At 58.5% G+C, this 20,604-nt stretch overlaps 7 protein-coding genes across 7 annotated transcripts; 4 read left to right on the forward strand and 3 right to left on the reverse strand.

Annotated features, from left to right (window-relative positions):
- Nucleotides 1-1,243: 1,243 nt before the first annotated feature.
- Nucleotides 1,244-2,752, forward strand: HRG_02459 (helix-loop-helix DNA-binding domain-containing protein; the record flags this gene model as incomplete). Its single annotated transcript, XM_044860930.1, has 4 exons — nt 1,244-1,400; nt 1,452-2,044; nt 2,135-2,353; nt 2,411-2,752. The coding sequence occupies 4 exons, from the start codon at nt 1,244-1,246 to the stop codon at nt 2,750-2,752; spliced, it is 1,311 nt and encodes a 436-aa protein (XP_044724563.1).
- Nucleotides 2,753-3,472: 720 nt separating this feature from the next.
- Nucleotides 3,473-4,923, reverse strand: HRG_02460 (ruvB-like helicase 2; the record flags this gene model as incomplete). Its single annotated transcript, XM_044860931.1, has 2 exons — nt 3,473-4,649; nt 4,703-4,923. The coding sequence occupies 2 exons, from the start codon at nt 4,921-4,923 to the stop codon at nt 3,473-3,475; spliced, it is 1,398 nt and encodes a 465-aa protein (XP_044724564.1).
- A 1,411-nt stretch (nt 4,924-6,334) lies between these two features.
- Nucleotides 6,335-8,300, forward strand: HRG_02461 (uncharacterized protein; the record flags this gene model as incomplete). The annotated part of the gene is made up of 2 exons (XM_044860932.1): nt 6,335-6,415; nt 6,492-8,300. The coding sequence occupies 2 exons, from the start codon at nt 6,335-6,337 to the stop codon at nt 8,298-8,300; spliced, it is 1,890 nt and encodes a 629-aa protein (XP_044724565.1).
- A 2,131-nt stretch (nt 8,301-10,431) lies between these two features.
- On the forward strand, nt 10,432-12,945 carry HRG_02462 (uncharacterized protein; the record flags this gene model as incomplete). The annotated part of the gene is made up of 2 exons (XM_044860933.1): nt 10,432-11,033; nt 11,082-12,945. The coding sequence occupies 2 exons, from the start codon at nt 10,432-10,434 to the stop codon at nt 12,943-12,945; spliced, it is 2,466 nt and encodes an 821-aa protein (XP_044724566.1).
- Nucleotides 12,946-14,145: 1,200 nt separating this feature from the next.
- On the reverse strand, nt 14,146-15,389 carry HRG_02463 (glyceraldehyde 3-phosphate dehydrogenase, NAD binding domain-containing protein; the record flags this gene model as incomplete). Its single annotated transcript, XM_044860934.1, has 2 exons — nt 14,146-15,033; nt 15,261-15,389. 2 exons carry the CDS (start codon nt 15,387-15,389, stop codon nt 14,146-14,148), a joined length of 1,017 nt encoding a protein of 338 aa, XP_044724567.1.
- Nucleotides 15,390-16,969: 1,580 nt separating this feature from the next.
- HRG_02464 (GYF domain-containing protein) lies at nt 16,970-18,370 on the reverse strand (the record flags this gene model as incomplete). The annotated part of the gene is made up of 2 exons (XM_044860935.1): nt 16,970-18,025; nt 18,080-18,370. The coding sequence occupies 2 exons, from the start codon at nt 18,368-18,370 to the stop codon at nt 16,970-16,972; spliced, it is 1,347 nt and encodes a 448-aa protein (XP_044724568.1).
- Nucleotides 18,371-18,958: 588 nt separating this feature from the next.
- HRG_02465 (ubiquitin fusion degradation protein UFD1 domain-containing protein) lies at nt 18,959-20,220 on the forward strand (the record flags this gene model as incomplete). The annotated part of the gene is made up of 3 exons (XM_044860936.1): nt 18,959-18,961; nt 19,029-19,352; nt 19,408-20,220. The coding sequence occupies 3 exons, from the start codon at nt 18,959-18,961 to the stop codon at nt 20,218-20,220; spliced, it is 1,140 nt and encodes a 379-aa protein (XP_044724569.1).
- Between the last annotated feature and the right edge of the window lie 384 nt (nt 20,221-20,604).

Raw genomic sequence — 20,604 nt, forward strand, 5'->3', positions numbered from 1 at the left:
TCACCGGCGGGCGGGTCGTCGTGGAGCTGGCAAGAGGATTTCGGAGGGAAGCGTAAGTACGTAGTGGCAAGAGGTCATTGATTCAGCACTGACTCAGACTGCACGGCGTAGGTAGGTATACAGTCGCGGCGCCGTACAGTAAGATCCGTCTCTTTCATCTGAGCTCCGCCGTTTGGCCGGCCGTCTGTCCGGCCACACCCCGTGAGAGGCGCGGCCAACCGCGGAGAAGTGCATGTAGATACTTTGTTGGGACTCTGCGACTGATTACCACGTATAGCTGCGCTCTACGCGAAGCAGTCCATGTTGGGCCTGTAACAGGAACTCGTCCTTGTTCCTCGAATGCTTTCACCATGGAAGAAAAGGCATGAAGGAGTACCGCCATGTACCTTGAGCGGCGGGTCAGCGAGGACGTGCGGGGTACGGAGTACCTACCTCTACAGTAGGTACCTAGGTAGGTAATCAATTATCCAAGGCATAGCGGTGCGAATTGCGGGGCCTCGTCTCCCCACTGCTGGCATTTCACATCGAAGTCAGTAGAGTCCAGAGTGGCGCCTCACCCAAATCGTCTTGCATTGTCAACATTGTTTGTTATCGTCGCAGCGTCGTAAGCAATGTCTGAGCGCCTCCCCAAAGTAGGCACACGCAGGTCGCATACCCCAGGTGGCATCGAGGCAATACAGTAGAGGTTGGTTGGACTCGCAGCTAGCTGCTTTTAGCAGCCAAGATACCGCGAGATACATGTATACCTGGGTCCCCGCTCCCCCCAAAGAGCCCGGAGCCAAGCGCCCTATAGCCGCCACCACCATACTGCTGACACACTGTCTCGTAGGGCCTCGCCTCGCAACGTGCTGCCATCATCGTGAAGCCCCCCTCCGCCCGGTGGCCCAAAATAGTGCCGGAGGCGAGACCGTTCCGTCCGCGTCCTTCTTTTTTCTTTGTTGGTGCGGCCTCGAGAGAGCGGGAGTCCTGGGTTAGTAGGCAAGAGCCCTTCCATCCATCAATCTATACCTACCTTTACTGCACCTTCCTCCCTGTACCTACCTACCTACCTACCTTGCTACGCCCCACCTGCGAGGCTCGGCCTTATTAGCACCTAGAGCACGGTTGGTGCGTCCCCAAACCGCCCGCTCGCCTCTTTAACGGCACGCGTCCCGTCTTCTTCCACCCTTCACTCTGCCGCAACCCCGGGTTTTCCCACTTGTCAAGCATGGGCTGAGCCAGCCTCCATCTCCACCACCCGCACATGGTAATCGACGACCGGCCTCTCCACGCTCGCCTGCTCCGCGTCGACTGCCAGCAGCACAAGCCACCATCCAAAGACGGCCCCATGCTCGCCGTCCAGCAGGCTCCCAGGATGGGTTCGACGCAGCCAGAGTCCGACCCCTTGCTGCCCTTTGGCTGTATGTCCTCGCTTTGCCTCATGTCCACCTGCCAGCTAATACGCGCCCCAGATTCCGTTGACCCGGCCCAAGAGCCGCTCTTCGATGCTCCCGATCCCGCCCCGGGGGCGCCGCTCCTGTCCGAGTCCGACAGCAAGCTCCTCAGCTCCTTTTTCGAGGACATGACGGCAAACCAGTATAACATGCCGTCCTTTGGAGAAGGGCTCAACTTCAGTGACGCCTGGCTCGACCTTCCGCCCCAGTTCATGGGCACCGCCACCTCCTACGGGCCTCACGCGACCCCTCCTCTCGACCCCTCAGTCCAACAGTATCCCGGCGCCAGCAGCAGCGGCCACCCCGACAGAAATATAGACCTTCAGAGGATGATGTCGGGCTCGCATCTCATGCCTCCGCCTCCTCCACCACCCCACCCCCAATCGTTCCATCAGCAGCACTCCGACGACGTTCTCAATGCCGCTGCCACGCTCCTCCAGAACGGCTCCGCCTCCCGTACCAGCGCTCCCAAGAGCAATGATTCTCCGCTATCGCGGCGATCCGTCGGCTATCCTGTCGGGCACCTTCGCCACCAGCCCCTTGAAGAGTTTAGGGAAGAGAATAGAAGAAGCAGCACGGGCACCGAGCACGATAACACGTTCGCAGAGTGGGTCTGGGGGCCCAAAGGCCGCGCTCCCAACCGAAAGATACCCTCGGGCGATCTCCAATGGGGTTCCGACTCGAGTTTCGGCGCTCCCCAGGGTTATACGCCCGAGACAGACAAGGACTCGCTGGAGGCAATGCAGCAGGCACAGCGAAAGTACCTCGAGTGTCTAGAAGTCGGCAAGAGCGCCACCGACCCCCGCCCAAGTAGCCCCACCAACGGCCGCGCCGCTCTCGATAACCGTGATAGCTCCATATACGTCAAGAGGGAGGAGGATCCCGCCGCGCCGCCGCGCAAGAGGCGGAAAAGCGAGAACGTAAGGGAGGCTGCAGATGACGACGACGACGACGACGACGACGCAAACTCGACAAAGTCAGGCTGGAAGAGGAGGTCGAAAGCGGAAAGAACCGGGTCGTCACCCCCCGCCGATGCCGCAGCCAACGGTAGGCGACGCAAATCGACAGCCAACGGGGCCAAACCGCCACGTGAAAATTTGTCCGAGGAGCAAAAGAGGGAGAACCACATCCGCAGTGAACAGAAACGCCGCACGCTGATTAAGGAGGGCTTCGACGACCTGGGCGAGCTGGTTCCGGGGCTCAAGGGGGGTGGCTTCAGCAAAAGCACGACGTTATCGATGGCTGCCGAGTGGCTCGAGGATCTCGTTCGGGGAAACAAGACCCTCTCGGCTCAGTTGGCAGCCCTCGATGGGAAGTGAGGCCTATTCAAAGGCCGAGTTTGACATACCCCCTTTTGTTATTTTTCCGTCTACGTGGGGGCGGCTTCGTTCTCGTCGTTTGGGACGTCGAATCCCACGGTTTGGACGACATGGCGTTTGCCCTCGTACAGAGGAGTGCGCGAAAGTTTTGAACGGGTTTGTGGAGATGCCGCCTACTGCGCGATGAGGATAGCACGAAAATGCTGTGTAATGAACAAGTCTGCTCGTTTGAGAGCGAACCGGATGCTTGAACCTGGACGGTGTTGCGAAAACATGGAACATAAATTATTCTCTTTGTATACGAGGCCTAACGTGAATGAGAAAATGAATACGGCACCTCGAGCGGTGTCACTACAGCTCAGTTCCCTTTGATGCGTGTAACACGAGGGTTTCAAAGAACAGGTGGTCAGTGGTCTGAGCCGATGAATGCGAGGGAACCGAAGAAATGCTTGCCACGGCGGCTTTGGACGGGATGCCCGGGCGGAGGACTCGTTCAAGAGGGTATTTCCCTTCTGTCAAGCTTCTACGCCCTCTATAACAAGATTCGTATGGTACAGTTGACGTGAATGCCCACACGCCCAACAGCCCCTGTTCCTCCCCCGGGATGAGCATTTTTCACCCAGAAATAAACGCCGTCCAGCTTTCGCGTGACCGAAGAAACAAACCCGAGATTTAAAAGAAAAGCCGCCCCCCTCATACTCCCTCCCCCGCCCCTCACTTCTAGCTGAGGTCCATCTTCTCGCCCGTGCCGTTGGTCACCGACAGATCCACGGCGCCGTCGTTGCCAATCAGCCTCTTCTCCGACTCGGCGACAAACTTGACGCTGCGGGCCGGGTCGTAGAAGAGCTGGAAGCTGCGCTGGACGTCGTCGACCGAGACCTGCTTGGCCTTGCGCTTGGCCGACACGAGTTGCGACGTGCTGATGAGGTTGCTGGCGTAGCGTAGGCCGGCCTCCTGGCCAATCTTGGCGAGCAGGGCCAGGGCGTCGGCCGAGACGTCAATCTCCTCCTCTTGCGCACGGATGGAGAGGATTTGCTTGATCTCGTCGGGCGAGTACGGGTGCGTGTTGATGATGACGACGCGGTCCAGGAAGTCGAGGGGCAGCCCGTGGGGGCTGCGGTAGTTGGTGCCCCGGATGCGGGAGTTGCCCCGGTTGCTCGCCATGATGACGACGGGGGCCAGCTCGTCCTCGAGCGCGCGGTTGATGTACGAGAAGCACTCAATGTCGAGTATGTGCACCTCGTCGATGAATAGGACGCCGGGCACAATCTCGGCCTTGCCCTCCTCCTTCCACTCGCCCACCTTTGTGTTGATCTGGTCGCGGATCTCGCTGCGGATCTCGCCCGTGTCGCCCGAGAAGAGGGCGAGGAAGCCCTGGGTCCTCGAGTTGATGACGTCGATCTCGTGAAGTGTGACGGTGTGCACCACCTCCTTGCGCTTCTGGAGCTCGCCTTCGGGGCACTGCAGGAACTTGGTGTCGACGCCTATGGCATCGTAGTCACGGGACCGTGCGTACGACCGGCCCAGCTTTGTGATTTTCCCAGACGATTTGTCGATGGAGATGATGTCGCCGGCCATGACGCGCTCCTTGGTCATGGCGTCAATCATCTTGCTGCCCATGTCGTACACGGCCTCCATGTCGGTTGTCTTGATGGTCAGCTTGCCCTGCTTTGCGCTGCCCGTCACGCTCCGGTCGATCTGGATCTCGACGACTTCGCCTTCCATGACTTCGCTCTCCTCCTTTATCCGCACGCCGATGGACTTGCGGAAGGCCTGGGTGAGGGCCTCTGTCTTGGACATTTCGAGTGAGAAGATCTCGGACGACGCGAGCGAGGTGAAAGGGACGTCGGGGCCGAGCGATTGCGCCATGCCCATGGCGATGGCGGTCTTTCCGGTGCTAGGTACTCGTGAGCATGCGCCCATCCCAAGCGCAAGACCATGCTGCCTTACCTCGGGGGGCCAGCAATCAAGACTGCGCGACCGGCAATCTTGCCGTCCTTGATCATCTGGAGGATGACGGCGGCCGCCTTGCGCGCCTTTTGCTGGCCAACGAGGCCTTGCGAGGCGGCTCGGGGCTCAAGGCTGGTGGCATCGACGCCCAGGCCCCGAATGTGCGAATGCGCAGCGATGAGGTTGAGGCCTCGAAGGTCCTTGGACTCGGACACGGTCATGACGGGCTGCAGAGATTGACAAGTCAGCGCGCATCGTCTCCGATGAAGAGCGGGTGGCCTACATCAGCCATGGTGCTGGACGGATTCCTCTGGGCGCGATGGCTGGGTTGCGTCGTGAGGAGGAGAGGCTTGTCTCTTGAAGCTCTCACCTGGAGGGAAAAGCTGGTGTTTTGGCAGGTCCCTGTTGGTGTTAGTAGGTGGGAGAGACCTGATACTTGGTACCAATGCTCGAATGAATTTCCGGTGCGTCAAGTGCGGGTTCCGAGGGCCTGTCTATGTACCTAGAAGTACCTGCCTATCTAGGGTACCTAGGTACCTATGTTCGGCTGTTCAAAACTTCAAGTACCTGGCAGGTAATTACGGAGATTTTCCAGAGTCCGGCCTGCAGGGAACTTCCAGGCGCGCGGCTAATGCACCACTGACGGCAGGCCGACGCGCGCCAGGCACATGACCTTGTGCCGTCGGGGATGGCTATTCGCATTTAACCTGTCTCGATTTTTCTGCCAGGCGAACTGCGTCATGAAGCTGCCCTTTTTCACCTCGCCGCACCATTCCCTGATCAAGCGGACCTTCGCCTCAGCGCCTCCGCAGGCTCTCTCCATCGCTGCAGTAGCGGGCTCTTGTCCCGGCCGTTCCTAACCGTCTTCCACCAAGCACCGTCCGCTCTCCTTCAAAAAACGGGAAACGCCATCTTCATCGGAGATACGTAAGAACTGATATTCGCCAATCATTCACATTCACCTCAAGCGGCCAACTGCGTCTACTTTTCTCCTCATTCATCGGCCACCCCCAGCTCTCGGCAATCTTTCACTTGTCTTTCTTCCTTCGCCTCGACAGCTTGCGCACTGCGCGTCCATCTTCAGCTCCCCCAGCAACGCAGTCGTTTCTTGGGATAGAGCCAAGAGCCGCCATCTTTCGTCTTCCCTCAATTAACTCACACATCCTTCCCTCACCCTCAACACTATCCACCCACCAACAGCCGGCATTGCAAGAGGATTCGTCCAAGGTTCTTGCATCCCAGCATCGGCTGGGCGCTGTCTCGCTCATAGCCATCGGCCGTAGTTGTTCCGGGCACGATGAGTAACGACTACGGCCGCAATAGCCAGGGTCGTTCTCGCGGCAGAGGAGTTGGGAGGGGCCCACCGCGTGAAAGGGGAAGAGACCGAAGACAGTCTGACTACTCTGATCGCGAGACCGAACGCTCTATAGATCGATACAGAAGCAGCCGACCCAATCCCCGCGACGGCGGCAGGGATCTTGTCGCGCGAAGGCCAAGTCCAGGGGCGTCTCCGTCCGCCAGAAAGGACGCGGCAGGAGAGCGAGGCAAGAGTTCTACGAAACCCCCTGTCGCTGAACACCAAAGTCATGCCGCCTCCAGCAAGACTTCTCCCGTTGCCCCTCCGTCCAAATCATGGTCGACCTCGTCCAGCGGCGCCTCCCTGAGGCCAGACGTGAAAAGAGCAACCGAGTATCTATGCGAGCGCCTCTTCTGGTACATGCAACGGGACACTGCAGATAAAAAGTTACAAAAATTGCAGTCCGACTTTGACAGATGCCGGAAAAGCCAGCCCGACTTTGGCAGTGCTTCCGAACTACTCAAGCAGCAAAAGGACTTGGCCGAGGAGGAAAAGGCAAAATGCTGCTCTCGCCTTGACGCGGCCGACGAAAAGCTCCAAATGGCGGTGCAGCAGCTTGTGGGAAGGCTGCCTCAGCCCAAACCTGATGACATTGCCAGGCCACAGTCAGAGCATAAGCCAAGCGAGAGGCCAGCTACGGACCTGGAGTCTCGCCTCTCTGCAGCGCAAAAATCGGCCGAGGCCTCGTTCGCCAAGATGCTCGCCGACGAGTCATCTATGATCAAGGAATCTCTTCGGACTGAATTCGATGCGCAAACCGCAGAGCTGAGGGCGCAAGCGGCAGAGCTGAAAGCCCAGCTGGTCATTGAGAAGATCAGGAATGAGACGTTGAAGAAAGACATGAAGGCACTCGAGCACAGAGTCGATGATTCGGCAAAAGACGACCCCCGCGCGGACAGTCAGAAGCCAGGACAGGGCAGCCAGATTCATGCGACTTCGGAGACTAGGCGTGCGGCCGCTCCTGAAGCCAAGGCGGCTGAAATGCAAGCCGAAAAGGCGCTCGCCTTGGCTACAAAGATAAAGGAAGAGACAAGGGACTTGGTTTCTCGGAATGAGCTTGACGAGGCGCTACGAAAACTTGACAAGACAATGTCATTACCCGAAGACGGCAGCGAGGATGACGAGCTGCATGACCCGTGGCCAGTGCCAGGCGAGGGGACCGCCCTCAAGTTGCGCGCTCTCGCCTCGAAACTGAGGAACCTGGAGTCGAGCGTGGGAGAACAAGACGTTAAGCAGATGGCGCTGCACATTCAGACGTTGAAAACAGAGGTTGATGGCCATGCGGAAGCCATCAAACAGCAGGCAGACCAACAATTGGAGGCTAAATCAGCCATTCAGACGTTGAAGACAGAGACCGATGGCCATGCGGAAGCCATCAAGCAGCAGGCAGACCAACAGTTGGAGGCTAAATCAGCCATTCAGACGTTGAAGACAGAGACCGATGGCCATGCGGAAGCCATCAAGCAGCAGGCAGACCAACAGTTGGAGGCTAAATCAGCCATTCAGACGATGGAGTTTTCCCTGGCGAAACTTTCGGCCAGTCAGCTCACAGAGAGCCCAGCAGAGATGAGGGAGGGCGTTCAAGGAGCCGTGTCCAATGAGGCTTCTGCCGATGTGTCCGAAGTTGCACCTGCCAATGCGTCGGACAGTCATATCCAGCAGATCAGCCGGGCAGAGGTGGAAAGTGTGCTGAGAGACTTCCTCCCGACCATTTCGAGCAAGCTGGCAGACTTCCTGAAGGAGGAGAAGGTAAAAAGAGAGTCGGTTGCCAAAGAGGGAGAAAAGACTGCGGACGCGGCTGCCGCGCTTCGAGTCGACCTGGACAACCTCAAGCAAGAATGTATCCGGTCGTTGCAAGAGCTTGCTCATCAATTTTCCAAGGTCAACTCGGACGTGGTTTCTTCCAAACACAGGCTCGAGATTCTGGAAACCACATGCCCCGCTTCAAGAGCCGAAACGAAGTCGGAATTGGATGAATTGGCGATGCAGGTGCGCGACGTGCACTCGTGGCAAAATAATTTCACGACGAGACCTCTGTACAAAGACATTGTGGACCACATCAATGCGACGCTCCCAAACGGTGTATTGAATCAGCTTAAGGGCCTGGCGGCGAGAGTCGCGGGCATCGAAGGCTATCTTCACGCGGCCGAGGGAGGCGACGCGAAAAAGCGCAAAGTCCAAGCTACCCTCCCAACGGCGCCCAATGTCGACCAACAAGGCTACGACGAGGGTACGGTTTAATTGGAGGGGATTCGGGTTGCATCGGGTCAGTCTCACAAAAATCGAGGATGCGTGGAAAGGGGCCATCGAAGGTTGAGTCGATAAGTGGAGGGTGAGCCAGTAATTACAAGCATAGCGAGCTGCCACCTCTTGTCCACGGCAGGACTGGGATGTTTGGTATTGCAGGCATATTGGAATTTTAATCAAAATGTACAAGTCAATGTCTGACAGGCTGGTGAGCGGGTTGTGGGGTCTTTGTTTCAAGCTGGGTCGGCGCATTTGTGACTGAAGCCACGACAGTTGCTCCGGAGAGCGGGAAACAAGGACATCAACTCAAGGTATGGAGGGACGTTGGATGTTGAGGAAACGTGAAGCCCAGCTGAGGAGAGAGTGGTGGCTTGCGGAAAGGGGGGGAGATGGGAGAGATTGATTTTGGAACGTGTACAGGTGGTGTTGCAGCTGCGGCCCTACCCGAGAGTCTAGATGGGGTCGTCGGCACGACGGCAATTGTATTTGGGCTAGCAACTCTCTAGGGGATTCTCGTCCCTTGGTCGGTGTGGATGAGCGAGAGCACTAATCAGAGTTGAGGTTCCGAAACGCCACGGTATCTGCTTGGTTGGAGGCATGTTGAGTCTCCTTTCCAGGGTCCTATCGGACCCCATCCATCCGTCGTCCATTTGCCTTCCAGCTCCCATTGTTGAGGCGGGGGAGGCGGGGGAGAGGTCGAGATGAGAGGCAGCCGAGCGGGCCGAGCTCAAGTGGCAAGGGCAAAACCGGCGAGTGGTTTCTACGTGTCACAATGGGATGAACTGCGATGTGATGGACGACGGAGAGAGATGGAGAGAGATGGAGAGAGATGGAGAGAGATGGAGAGAGATGGAGAGAGGTGGAAGCCAAGTGCCGGCCGGAGTGGGGGGCAGGAGAAAAGGGCCTAACTATAAGAGACGGGAGGGCGGGGCAGAGGAACTGATGCTAGTTGAGGCACGAATACGGCCTTTGGACCGGCTGCTAGCCTTTTGTTCTTGCTCAGTAAGCTTTGGCGTGGCTGTGGCGTGGCTCTGGCATAGCTTTGGCGTGGCTCTGGCATAGCTTTGGCGTAGCTTTGGTGTAGCTTTGGCCTCAATGGCCGAGAACCCTTCTGTCACTGACGACTTCCGCGGACTGCCTTGCCTATTGTCAGGCCCATGGCGAGCTCTGGAGTGTGAATGGGCGCTGAGTGGGCGTCGAATGCGGAGAGCGAGTACCCGAGTCGTACAGTAGCCGGAAGGGTGACAAGCGGCCTGCGCACCCTGCAAAGTACCCGCTACAGCCTCAGGCAGCAAGGCGGCCACGCGGGTACCTGGTAGAGCTCTACGGAGTACCTAAGCTCCAAGTCACTGCGGACCCGGACTACCCTCGGTGAACCTACACCCCTGCGTCGCTCTCTCCCTCCCTCTCTCTCTTCCTCGCTCCCCCTCCCAAACTCGACTCCTCTCCCCCAGTCATCATCAACAGGCAGTTGGCACACGCCATTAGCGGCTTCCGCATCCGCACCCACCACCGCCCATAGGCCCCCTTGGCTCTGGCAGGAGACAAGGTCACTTGGTAACCAGTCATCTTGATTCTCATTGCAAGCCAACCTTGATCCGCCTCATCCTCCGTCTTCATCTACCTCACAGTACTCACAGCACTCACAGCACTCACAGCACTCACAGCCCTCCGTACCTCTTCTCTCCTCCTCCTTCCTTTCTTTTTTCCCTCCTCCCCCTCGTCGCATCCTCGTCGCGGCCCGATTCTGCTGCGTCGCCTGCCCGCCCCCCAATCGGCCGCCGTCGGCCAGGGCTCGCTCTAGCCCGCGCGGCTCCCTTTTTTCTGCCTTTCTTCGTTCTTGTCTTATCCACCAAAGGGCATCGTGGGGCCGCCGCTGGCCGCTTTCTTTGTTTCGCACGCGCATAGCAGCAACACCTTCACCTCCCTTCTGGCTGCGTCCCGACAACCAGCAGACGCATCGCGCCACATCGCGCCGCATCGCGCCGCATCGCATCGGCCACACCGCCGCCTCGACTTTTGGCGCTGCCATCCGATCCATTCGTCCACCGCATCCGCCCGGACCGCGCCCTCGATCGCCGGCTGCCGTGTCCTTGCCTCCCGGCATGGTTACGCTCCGCGAACCATGGATGCTGCGGCGAAGACGGTCGAGTCGCTGTCACAGCATATCCTGCCTGAAAAACCCCATCACCTGTCCTACAACCCCCACTGGCGATACCGCCCGCGCCCAGACGACGCCGCGCACGGCAGCAGATCCGGCACGCGCTTCGAGGAATGGCACAACACTCGCCTGCAATACATGACGCTCGTCTCCCACGCCGATCGCGGCACCCTGCTCACGCGATCCTACTACGACATGCGCGAGGAGCCCCCCAAGCCCGTCCCTCGCGAAGTCAGCGCCCTCGCCAAGGCGGGCGGCGACAAGAAGAAGAAGCTGTCGCTCAGCGACTACAAGAACAAGAAGACGGGCGCCGCCTCCTCGGCCTCCCCCCCCGAGCCTGCCATCGCCAAGCGCAAGGAAGGTGACCGCTTGCTTGCTGGCCCTGCAGCTCCGCCTTTGGACGCCGTCGCCGGCCCCAGGCCGACCAGCGCCGATGCGAAACCACCACTAGACTCGCACAAACCCACCTCTGACTTCAGAAAACCCGATGTCTCCAAGCTCCCCGACTCGCAGCCACCGCCCTTTGATGCGAAGCAGCGCCCACGGGAAAGCGCCATTGACATGAGGTTTAACTTCGCCACGGTGACCAATGGCGATTCACTGACCGCATCTAGGCTCCCCCCCAAACCACCTTCGTTGCCCCCGAAGCCTCCGTCGCCCCCTGCCAAGAAGCGAGTCGCCGATATAGAGGATGAGTCCCGACCGCAGAAGCGCGCCAAACCCGACGACAGGAGGCTCGCCGATCGGCCGCCACCCCCCCGCGACGATGCCTTGCGTCGCAAAGAACGGCCCCAGCCAGCCGCACGAGATGCGCCTCTCCACAAAGAAGACAGGCCGACTTCGTCCTCCTCGTTGCCCAACGGGCGAGCCATTTTCAAGGGAGCACTGCACCCCACCCGAAACCCTTCGCCGGGAGCGCGTCCTCGCGGCGACGCCGTTAACGGCGTTCGCCCCCACTCGAGTGGCAGCAATATCAGCACGTCTGCCAAGCCAGACACGTCGAAATCGTTTGTGCCGCCTCTGTTGTCACCTCTAAAATTGAGCTTTGACGGTGACAGCCGGCCCCATCCTGACGACGACGATTTGAGCGCAAGGAAGGAGAAGAGGAGGCGCGACGACTCTGGGGATTCGAGGCCGACTATCAAGGCCGTCAAGAAACCAGAGCCACCGTCTGGAAGCAAAAAGAACAAAGTTCCCCTGGTCATCCCACCACTGCTTTCGCCTACGCTGCCACCGGCAGTGGAAGCAGAGCTGCGGAGGAGGAAGAAGGTCTCGCCCGAGTCGGCAGATGAAAAGCCCAAGGACGGCAAGGATGCGCCGGGAGCCAAGAAGAGGCCTGCTTCTGGCGCCAACGACGAAAAATCCAACAAACTGGGCCACCGCAGGAGATTGATGGTCGTGCTCTCGATACCGAAGGGTCTACGACAGTCTGTCAAGAGAATCCTAGCGCTGCCAACGGACCGCAAAGACGCCCACTCGCAGGACCGCGAGCGTGGTCGTGAGCGGGACAGAGAACGGGACCGCCCAGGGAGCGACGAGCCACCACAAGCAACCCAAGCGCGAAAGAGGCCTGCCGGCACCGCCGACGTCCCAACCGAGCCCACGGCCATCAAGAGGCCACGAACATCCGACGTCGCTCGCGTGGCTGCCACGCCCTCAACACCTTCGAAACGATCGACAGCCATGTCCCGCGTCAGCTCCGGCAACTCCATGGCACAGACACCCGGCGAGGCGGTAAACGCCACGCCCATGGCTGCGCCGTCTGCCGATCGGAAACCCAACGGCCACGACCCCTCGGCCCAGAGACCGGAACGACCCGAAATCAAGACCTTGGCAGACGTGGAGCTCCGGCTCAAGCGCAAGGCCGTTAGCCTCAAGCACGACTCTGATGAAATCATGAGAGTTCACCGCGGCAGCCCAAACGGGACCGGCGCAAAAGGCAACCCTAGCGAGTCTCGGCTCAAGCTCAAGTACGCGCTCGGCGTAGAGAGCATCCTTGCCTTTGTCATGTCGTTTCAAGCACAAAACGCCTGGCGTGGCATGTTGAATAAGAAACTGGACTACCAGTCGTGGGACAGCGTGCTGCCGCTCATAGAGTACACGCACAACGAAATTCGGGGACACGGACTCAACAACTCGAAGCCGCTATACGTGCTGGTGCTGGTTCTTCATGCCATTGTCATCGACGAGTTGATCAAGTGCTATGCGAGCTTGGACGTCCCGCCGCCGTCCATAACCCTGGAGGGTCTGCTAAAGCTGGAGCGCAGGAAAGCGCGCCTGTGGCCGACAATCCGCGATCTCAACGCTCACATAGGTAGCTCTACGCTGCGCGTGGAAGTTAGCCCCTGGTTTTCCATCGACGAGGTCACCGGCTCGGGCTTGCGGGTTCTGCGAAATTGGTGCTCAGAGGAGAGGGTCGACTGGACGCCGGAGCCGATACTCAAGGATTCTTGGCCCATCAACCCCAGACACCCTTGATTCGACCGACCTCGACAGGCCTCTGGCGCAACAACTGCTCCCCCGCTCTGGGCCAACGATTGGATGCTCCATTGGAGAGAGCGAGCGAGGAAGATGGGAGCCAGGGCCGCGCTCGTCGGCCATGTATTATCATGAGAGCCAGTTGTCGGGGCGCAGGACAGCTGGAGCCTACGCCACGACCGAGTTTATCTCCCGGCCCCCCCACTTGAAATTTCTCTCGCCTCATACCCGCGCGGGGTCATGTCCTCCTTCATCCCGTCAGCGCTCATCGGCCCCTGTCTTTTGAGTGCCACGACCCTTGGGGCGTTGCGGCTTTGAAGTGTTGCAGCCGGCACCGTCGCCTGATTTGGACCTTGATCTCGCTCATCACAAGCCTTTTTCTTCTTCTTTTTCCACTGCACATGTACTACGTTTGATGATATCCCATCTCTCGGCCTGCCACACCAAGCTGGGCGAGCAGGACAGATGCCTGTTTTCTTCCTCTTCTTTTCCTCTTCTGCGCGCCCTTGACTTCAAATCTTGTCGTTGCACGCTTTTTCGCCTTGGGAGTACCTTTTTTGACTTCCAACCTACTACTACTTCTTTTGAAATATCCCCCCACCCCCCCTCGCTTCTTTCTTCTTCTTCTCCTTCATCCTCAGGCGGGAGATGCCGCGTCTTTGGTACGGATTCAGAGTCCGCGGAGATGAGAAATGCGGTACTACTAGGCGGCCGTGGAGTTGGAGGACTTTGGCGGAATCTTGCGTAGCTGGTATTCCCGGCGCGAGACGGCGGGCGAGCCTTTAAGGGACGGTTGGCCTGTTGTTCCCGAGACAGGGGGTTGAAGGAGATGATTCATGCAGGGCTTGGAGATGTGGAATAGCTCGTCACTTGAAATGACACATCATGACGCAGTATAACTTTTTGCATCTCTTGTCGATGTTGCCTCACGCGGAATGTGCTCTAGGGTTGCGAGCTCAAATAGCAAGAGTATAGATGGGACAGACGGTCTATTTTTCCTTTTCAGACTGAACTACACCACGGCTCCCGTGAACCCGCATCTCCACCTCCACATGCTCAAGAGTAAGAGTTCTTGTTGCCATCTTTCTGCTTGGTTCCAGAGGTCTCGGCACGCTTCATCCAGCCATCCCAGGCCACATATCAAACACATATTTTATCGGACAAGGGGGCGACCCGTCGACTGCTCGCTTCAGCGAACGTTCACTTGCCGGCATCGACCTTGGCGATGTAGGCCACAAGGTCCAGGACACGGCGGGAGTAGCCCCACTCGTTGTCGTACCAGCTGATGAGCTTGGCAAAGTTGGGGTTGAGGGAGATGCCGGCAGTGGCGTCGAAGATGGACGAGTTTGTGTTGCCGTTCAAGTCGCTGGAGACGAGAGCGTCCTCGCTGTAGGCGAGAATGCCCTTGAGGGGGCCGTTGGCGGCCTCCTTGATGGCGTCCTTGATCTGGTCGTACGTGGCGCTCTTCTCGAGGCGGACCGTCAGATCGACGACGGAGACGTTGGCGGTGGGGACGCGCATGGACATGCCCGTCAGCTTGCCGTTGAGGTCGGGGATGACCTTGCCGACGGCCTTTGCGGCGCCGGTGCTGCTGGGGATGATGTTCTGGGCAGCAGCACGGCCGCCTCGCCAGTCCTTGCCGGAGGGGCCGTCGACGGTCTTCTGGGTGGCGGTGTAGGAGTGGACGGTGGTCATGAGACCCTCGACAATGGTGAACTTGTCGTGGATGACCTTTGCCAGGGGAGCCAGGCAGTTTGTGGTGCACGAGGCGTTGGAGATGACATCGGCCTTGCCGTCGTACGACTTCTCATTGACGCCCATGACGTACATGGGGGCATCGGCCGAGGGGGCCGAGATGATGACCTTCTTGGCGCCGCCCTGGAGATGGGCCTTGGCCTTGTCGGTGGTGGTGAAGACGCCGGTGGACTCGATGACGTACTCGGCACCCGTGTCCTTCCAGGGAATGGCGGCCGGGTCGCGCTCCGTGTAAAACTTGACCTTTTTGTTGTTGATGGACAGATCCTTGCCGTCGACGGCAATGTCGCCCTTGAAGACGCCGTGGGAAGTGTCATACTTGAGCATGTAGGCCTGGTGGTTGAAGAGGCGAGGTCAGCATGACAATGGTGAATAATTGACCGTCGTGCATGATATCATGGAGTTGAGGGGAGGGGGGTGGGACGATGAAAAATGGCATGATGATATGATATGATAGGGGCGGGGTGCATGTATTGTGTACCTTGGCGGAACACGGTGGAGGGGTAGGGGGAGAGAGGGAGGGGGAGGGGCAGAGCGAAGGCCGGGCAAAAAAGACTCACAGCGTATTCAGTCTCGATGAAGGGGTCGTTGACGGCAACCACCTCGATGTTGGGCAGCTCGACGGCGTTGCGGAAAACGATGCGGCCGATGCGGCCGAAGCCGTTGATGCCGACCTTGACGGGAGCCATGGCTGGAGCTTGTCGGGGGGCGCTGTGGACGGAGCTTCGTCGTCAGTAGGGAGCGCGAGAGACGAGCCGAGGGAAAACAAAGAGGGGCAGCTTCTCGGGGACACGTACCGGAAAAGTTGAGCTTGGTCTGGACGAGAAAAGAGCTTCTCGTGGTGCAGGGCGGGCGGCGTTGGAAAGGGCAGAGGCTGGATGGGGAGGAAGAGGAAGAGAAGAGGGGAGTCGAAGGAGGGGGAGGTGGAGGGGGGAGGGGGGAGAAAAAAGGTTGCCAAGCTCCTGTACGGATACGTCAGCGTTTAATGAGGAAGCTCCCTCCTGGGAGCTCCGTTACGGGGCACCACGACTCTTGCCGGCACACGCCATCAAATGATCAAGCACGGCAGTATCCACCAGCGGCAGACCAGCGGCAGACCAGCCCTACGTATTGCTACCTAAGAATAATAGCTCCAGGGGCATGCTCAGTGCCCGTTTCCACCGTGCCAGCTTCGTCTTCCAACGGAGCGCCGTGGATAGGTAGATAGGACTGGTAGATAGGACTGCCCTGAGGCTGTGGCGTAAACCGCGTAGTGGCGAATCCCCCCTCCCTTGTCGCTGCCGATAGAAAACTGCTCAACCGTCTCACCAACGCAGCCAACGTTGCTCTCCGAGGCCGGCGGCCGAATGCGTCCATGTACGGAGCCGACGGCGATCAAGACGACCAGGGGGGCCATGGCCGGCCTTCCCGGTTCCCGCTGCCCATGGCTCGATTTACCGCCCGCCACTGTCACTTTGTCGCAGAAGCGCTATGCTAGAGACATGCTCCAACAATGCCAGTCTGCGAGCTCAAGATATCTTACAATAGCTACACTAGGCCTCTAAACCCGGCTGAGTGGAGATGGCGGCGGGCTCTTTCGCGGAAGGAGAGGGCCTTAACACCGTCGACTGCGCTTGTCACTGCATGGGAGTCGCATCGCGGCGTCTTCATCGCGTGAGGAGAGGCGGATAGCTGACGATGACGGTGAAGTCAGGCTTGCGTGGATCTGAAGCTGTTCAAGCATATTCTCCCACTCATCTTCTTCTTCTACCAGAATTAAAAGCTCCTTTCAACACACACAATATTGACTCTCTCTCTATAGAAAGAGACGCATTCCCCTGACTGGTTAGCTTAGGGGGTCGTGCCTTCCTTATATGTATGTATTGCTGCCTTTCGAGGTGTAATACCCACTGTATGTAACGAGTCATTCGTTCCATAAGCTGCTGTAGCTTCTCTTCGGGAAGGCGCTCCACGATTGTGCCGGCTTGTTATATGCTTCTGCTTTGTATTCTCCGCTGGTCTAGCCGAGGGGAACCCTCACGGCGGGCGCAAGCCCTCTAGAGCCTCCTCATACATTCGCCATCCGGTTCACAGGCAAGGCTGGCAACTTACACATATGATACAGATTGGACCTGTCTGTCTGGGGGCTCTCTGCGCTCGTCACAACTGCTCGTCCTCGACGCGCGCCTGATGTACGCCCTGCGACGGATAAGGTGGTCATGACTGGCCGTCTCTTCTCCAATCACGACAAAGCAGGGCCCTTTTCGCTCCCGCAACAGCCCTGCGCAAATCACGCAAAGGTGGCCGTCTGCGTCCAGTCGGCACCCCCGTCAGCACGCCGAAATTCGACGCCCTGTTCGAAGTACCCGGCCTCTTCCCATGCCTTCATGGTGGCGCCGTCAAAGGGACCCTGCGTGGTCCCGCCATCTCGCCCATCCGTCCACCGAAACTCCCACACCGCAGACGATGTCTCTCCGCCCTCGGCTGCAGGCTTGGGCTCGACCCAGTCCTGGCCAGTCTGCCGCGCGTACTCTCGGATTAGCAACTCTCTTTCCTGGTCGTAGACTTCCTCGTAGTCTCGGCTGAGCAGCTTGTCGGCCGCGTCCGTGATGGCATTGATGGACTCTTTGATGCGGGTTTGCGCCGGGTCTTCGGCGACTCCCGAGTCCACGTGCATGCCGTCGGCGCCCTTGTTCTTCTTGTTCAGCTTCCACTTGGGCACCTTCTTGGGCTTTGTCTGGTGCTTGGCCAGTCGTGCCAAGGCCTCGAGGGGCGTTTCTGCCTTTTCTAACTCGATAATCAGCGCCTTGAGCAAGTCCGAAACCAAGAGGCCGTCTTCCTGGATGCGTTGTTTGCGAGCTTCCTCCTCGCGCCTCTCATGGGCCTCGGCTGCTTTTCTCATGTCCTTCTTGCTCAGGCCCTCGAGCCACTTGTCGTGGGCGGCGTCGGGGTCTTCGGCCTTGCGAACGTAGGTGCCATCCTGATCGAACCGGCCTTCCTCCATCTCCTCGCGCAGGTTAAAGGCCTCGACACGGGGAGCGTTGCGCTTCAGGCCCCCAGCCCCGACCTCCTCATCCACCCCTTCTTCTTGGATGGCGAGCTCCTTGTCGGACTCATCGTCGCTGCTTTCCCGGTCATACAGCTCGACACGCCCGCCGCTTCTGCTCTCGCTCTCTTGCCCCTGGATTTGGGAAGCGTCGAGAAAGTGGACGTTTTTGTTCTTTCGCCCAGCTTTGTCAAAGTCGCCAAAGCTGGTTTCGTTCTGCGTGGATTCATCATCGACATTCGCAGCAAACATGTCGTCTTCATCATCATCATCTTTGTCGTCGGTACTGGCATCGGGTTTCTGGGAATTGCTAGGTCGCGCGTCGTAATTGTCGAGCTGCTCCAGGATGTTTACCTTGCCTTCCTTGCGGGTGGCGGCCTTTGCATTGAACGTCTCGTTGTCCGAGTCGCTGTCGTAGCCATCGAGATTGACGGCACCGCGTTTGGTGGCGCCACTGCCGCCTATGACGTCTGCATCCAAGACTGAATCCTCTTCGCGGGCGTCGGGGGCAAGCGTCGATGGGTTTCGCACGTCAAACTTGACTCGCTTGCTGTCGGACTCGCCATCGTCGTCGTCGTTGTGATGGGTGCGAGCAAAGTTCTCGCCAGCCCGGTTGGGCCTCGCAGCCGAGAATCGCGACGCCATTCCGACGTGGACTGGCCCGGAATGGGAGGAGAGAAATGCTGTGCAAAGCGCAGAGAAAAGAAGGAAGAAACTGGATTCATGAGCTGAACTCGGCATGATAAGTTGGCAGCTGGCAGCCCGATGCATATGCATGTGTCTTATCGGGGTTTATGCTAGTAGAGTACATCTCGGAACTCGCCACCGGGGTACCTGATTATCGAAGTATCGGCGCAGAGTACTTATAGGTTAGTCTCTTATCTTTGGTCACTATCTGAATCGTTTAAGAGATACCCAGGCAAACCCGGGTGCGTCATGCCGACTGTAGAGCCGCCTGCCTCCCAAGATAAACTTACCTCACCTCAAACCCCACGCCTTGCTTCCACTCGACCTTCAAGGCCATCTCAGGCAGCACAACCCGACACCCAGCACCCTCCAACGCCACCAAGGCACACAATATTCTTCCACCTTGATTTTGAGTGAGCAGACAAACCCGTCATAGCTGAGCTTGACCCGCGGCACCTTATCCGGGCGGTGGGAAACCCTCGCCGGGCCACGCAACCACGACTCGCCATCGAAACAGGCTCGCCAGCGCCAACAAGAGCCGTCAGGATGGTCTGTCGCTGTCTTTTGCACCCCCCCCCCCCTCTTCCTACGTACCTTCTTCTAACAGACACTTTAGTATTCCGGATTCGGAGGCGCCTATGACCCTAGCAACCCAGAGCACCTTCACAACCTGGCGCGCCATGGCCGACGACCCATCATACAGCGGTTCGACGAGTACTACAGATGCTATCCCGTCATCATGGCCCCGGGTTCTGAGCGCCCGGAGCTCAACTATGGCTCAAAAATCATCCTCCCGCCTTCGGCTCTGGACAAGGTCTCCAAGCTCCACGTCCAGTGGCCCCTTTTGATGGAGATGATCAACGGTGAAAAGGGCAAGCACTCTCACGCAGGGGTGCTCGAGTTCATCGCCGAAGAAGGACGAGCATATATCCCGCAGTGGGTGAGTAACGCCGTCCCCTCCAAAATCCGTGCTCAACCTAACTCGCCGCACGTAGATGATGATAACGCTCGGCATGGACGTGGGGGACATGATCCAGATCCGAACCACCTCTCTTGAGCTTGCCAAGATGGTCAAGTTGCAACCCCAGTCTGTCAACTTCCTCGAAATCAGCGATCCCAAGGCCGTTCTCGAGAGGGCGTTTAGAAACTTCGCGACTCTCACGAAAGGCGACGTGTTCAACTTTGAGTATAACGATGAAATCTTCGACGTGGCCGTCCTCGACGTCAAGCCAGATACAGACAAGATGGGCGTCAGTATGATCGAGACGGACGTGTCCGTCGATTTCGCCCCCCCTGTTGGCTACGTCGAGCCGGAGAAGAAGAGCGGCACCAGCACCCCTCGCAGCACCCGCGGCGGTGTCCCGGCCGGGGGAGTATTGCATAACCAGGGGACCATGGCCCAGGCCATCAACTACAACGCAATCGCCCCGTTCGTCACGAGCACGCCTACAAGCTTCCTCGGTGAGGGTCAGCGTCTGGCCAAGAAGGGCAGCAAAAACGCGACTCCCAAGCCGGACACGCCGGTCCCGGCTGATCCCGCCGCGTTGCCCAAGCGGCGGACAGGCGCCCCTGCACCCCTGAGACTACCCACCAACAAGCTGTTCTTCGGATACGAGCTGAAGCCGGTGAAGACTGACGACGACAAGAAGAAGGAAAAGGAGAATGCCGAGAAGCCTCATTTTGCCGGCCAGGGGCAAAGTCTTCGTGGAACGGCCAAAAGAAAGGGGGAAGCAGATGATAAGTCCAAGGCGCCAGAAAAAAAGGGGCCAAGCGAAGGTCATCGCTTGGATGGCCGTCAGCCGAGGTGAGCGACGACCGAGTGTCGAGGTTTCCTAGGGCGTTTGGAGGTCAGGCAAGCACTGGGATCAAAGACTGGGCACCATGTCGGATGAGAGGCTGGAAATCAGGCGTTGGAGCTCGCCAGCATCGTGGGTGGCCGAACCATAGTTGTCCAGTTTGCAGCCAGCAGAGAGTGTTTGCATGTGGATTGCCAACCATGCTGTTTCTATTCTCCAGTTCCTCACCGCCATTGGACCGTCGCATCACTCGGTCTCTCGAGGCTAAGTCTTTTCAATGTCTAAGCTCGTAGAAGAGAAGAGCCACCACATGAGAGCTCTAGTTCACGTTTCTCGCATACACCCCAGCTTCAGTTCAGTGCCTTGACCAAGTCAGCCATTGCTGGCTGTAGAGTC

Source organism: Hirsutella rhossiliensis, assembly GCF_020360975.1.
Source record: "Hirsutella rhossiliensis strain HR02 chromosome Unknown scaffold00002, whole genome shotgun sequence".
In the NCBI taxonomy this organism is placed as follows: domain Eukaryota; kingdom Fungi; phylum Ascomycota; class Sordariomycetes; order Hypocreales; family Ophiocordycipitaceae; genus Hirsutella; species Hirsutella rhossiliensis.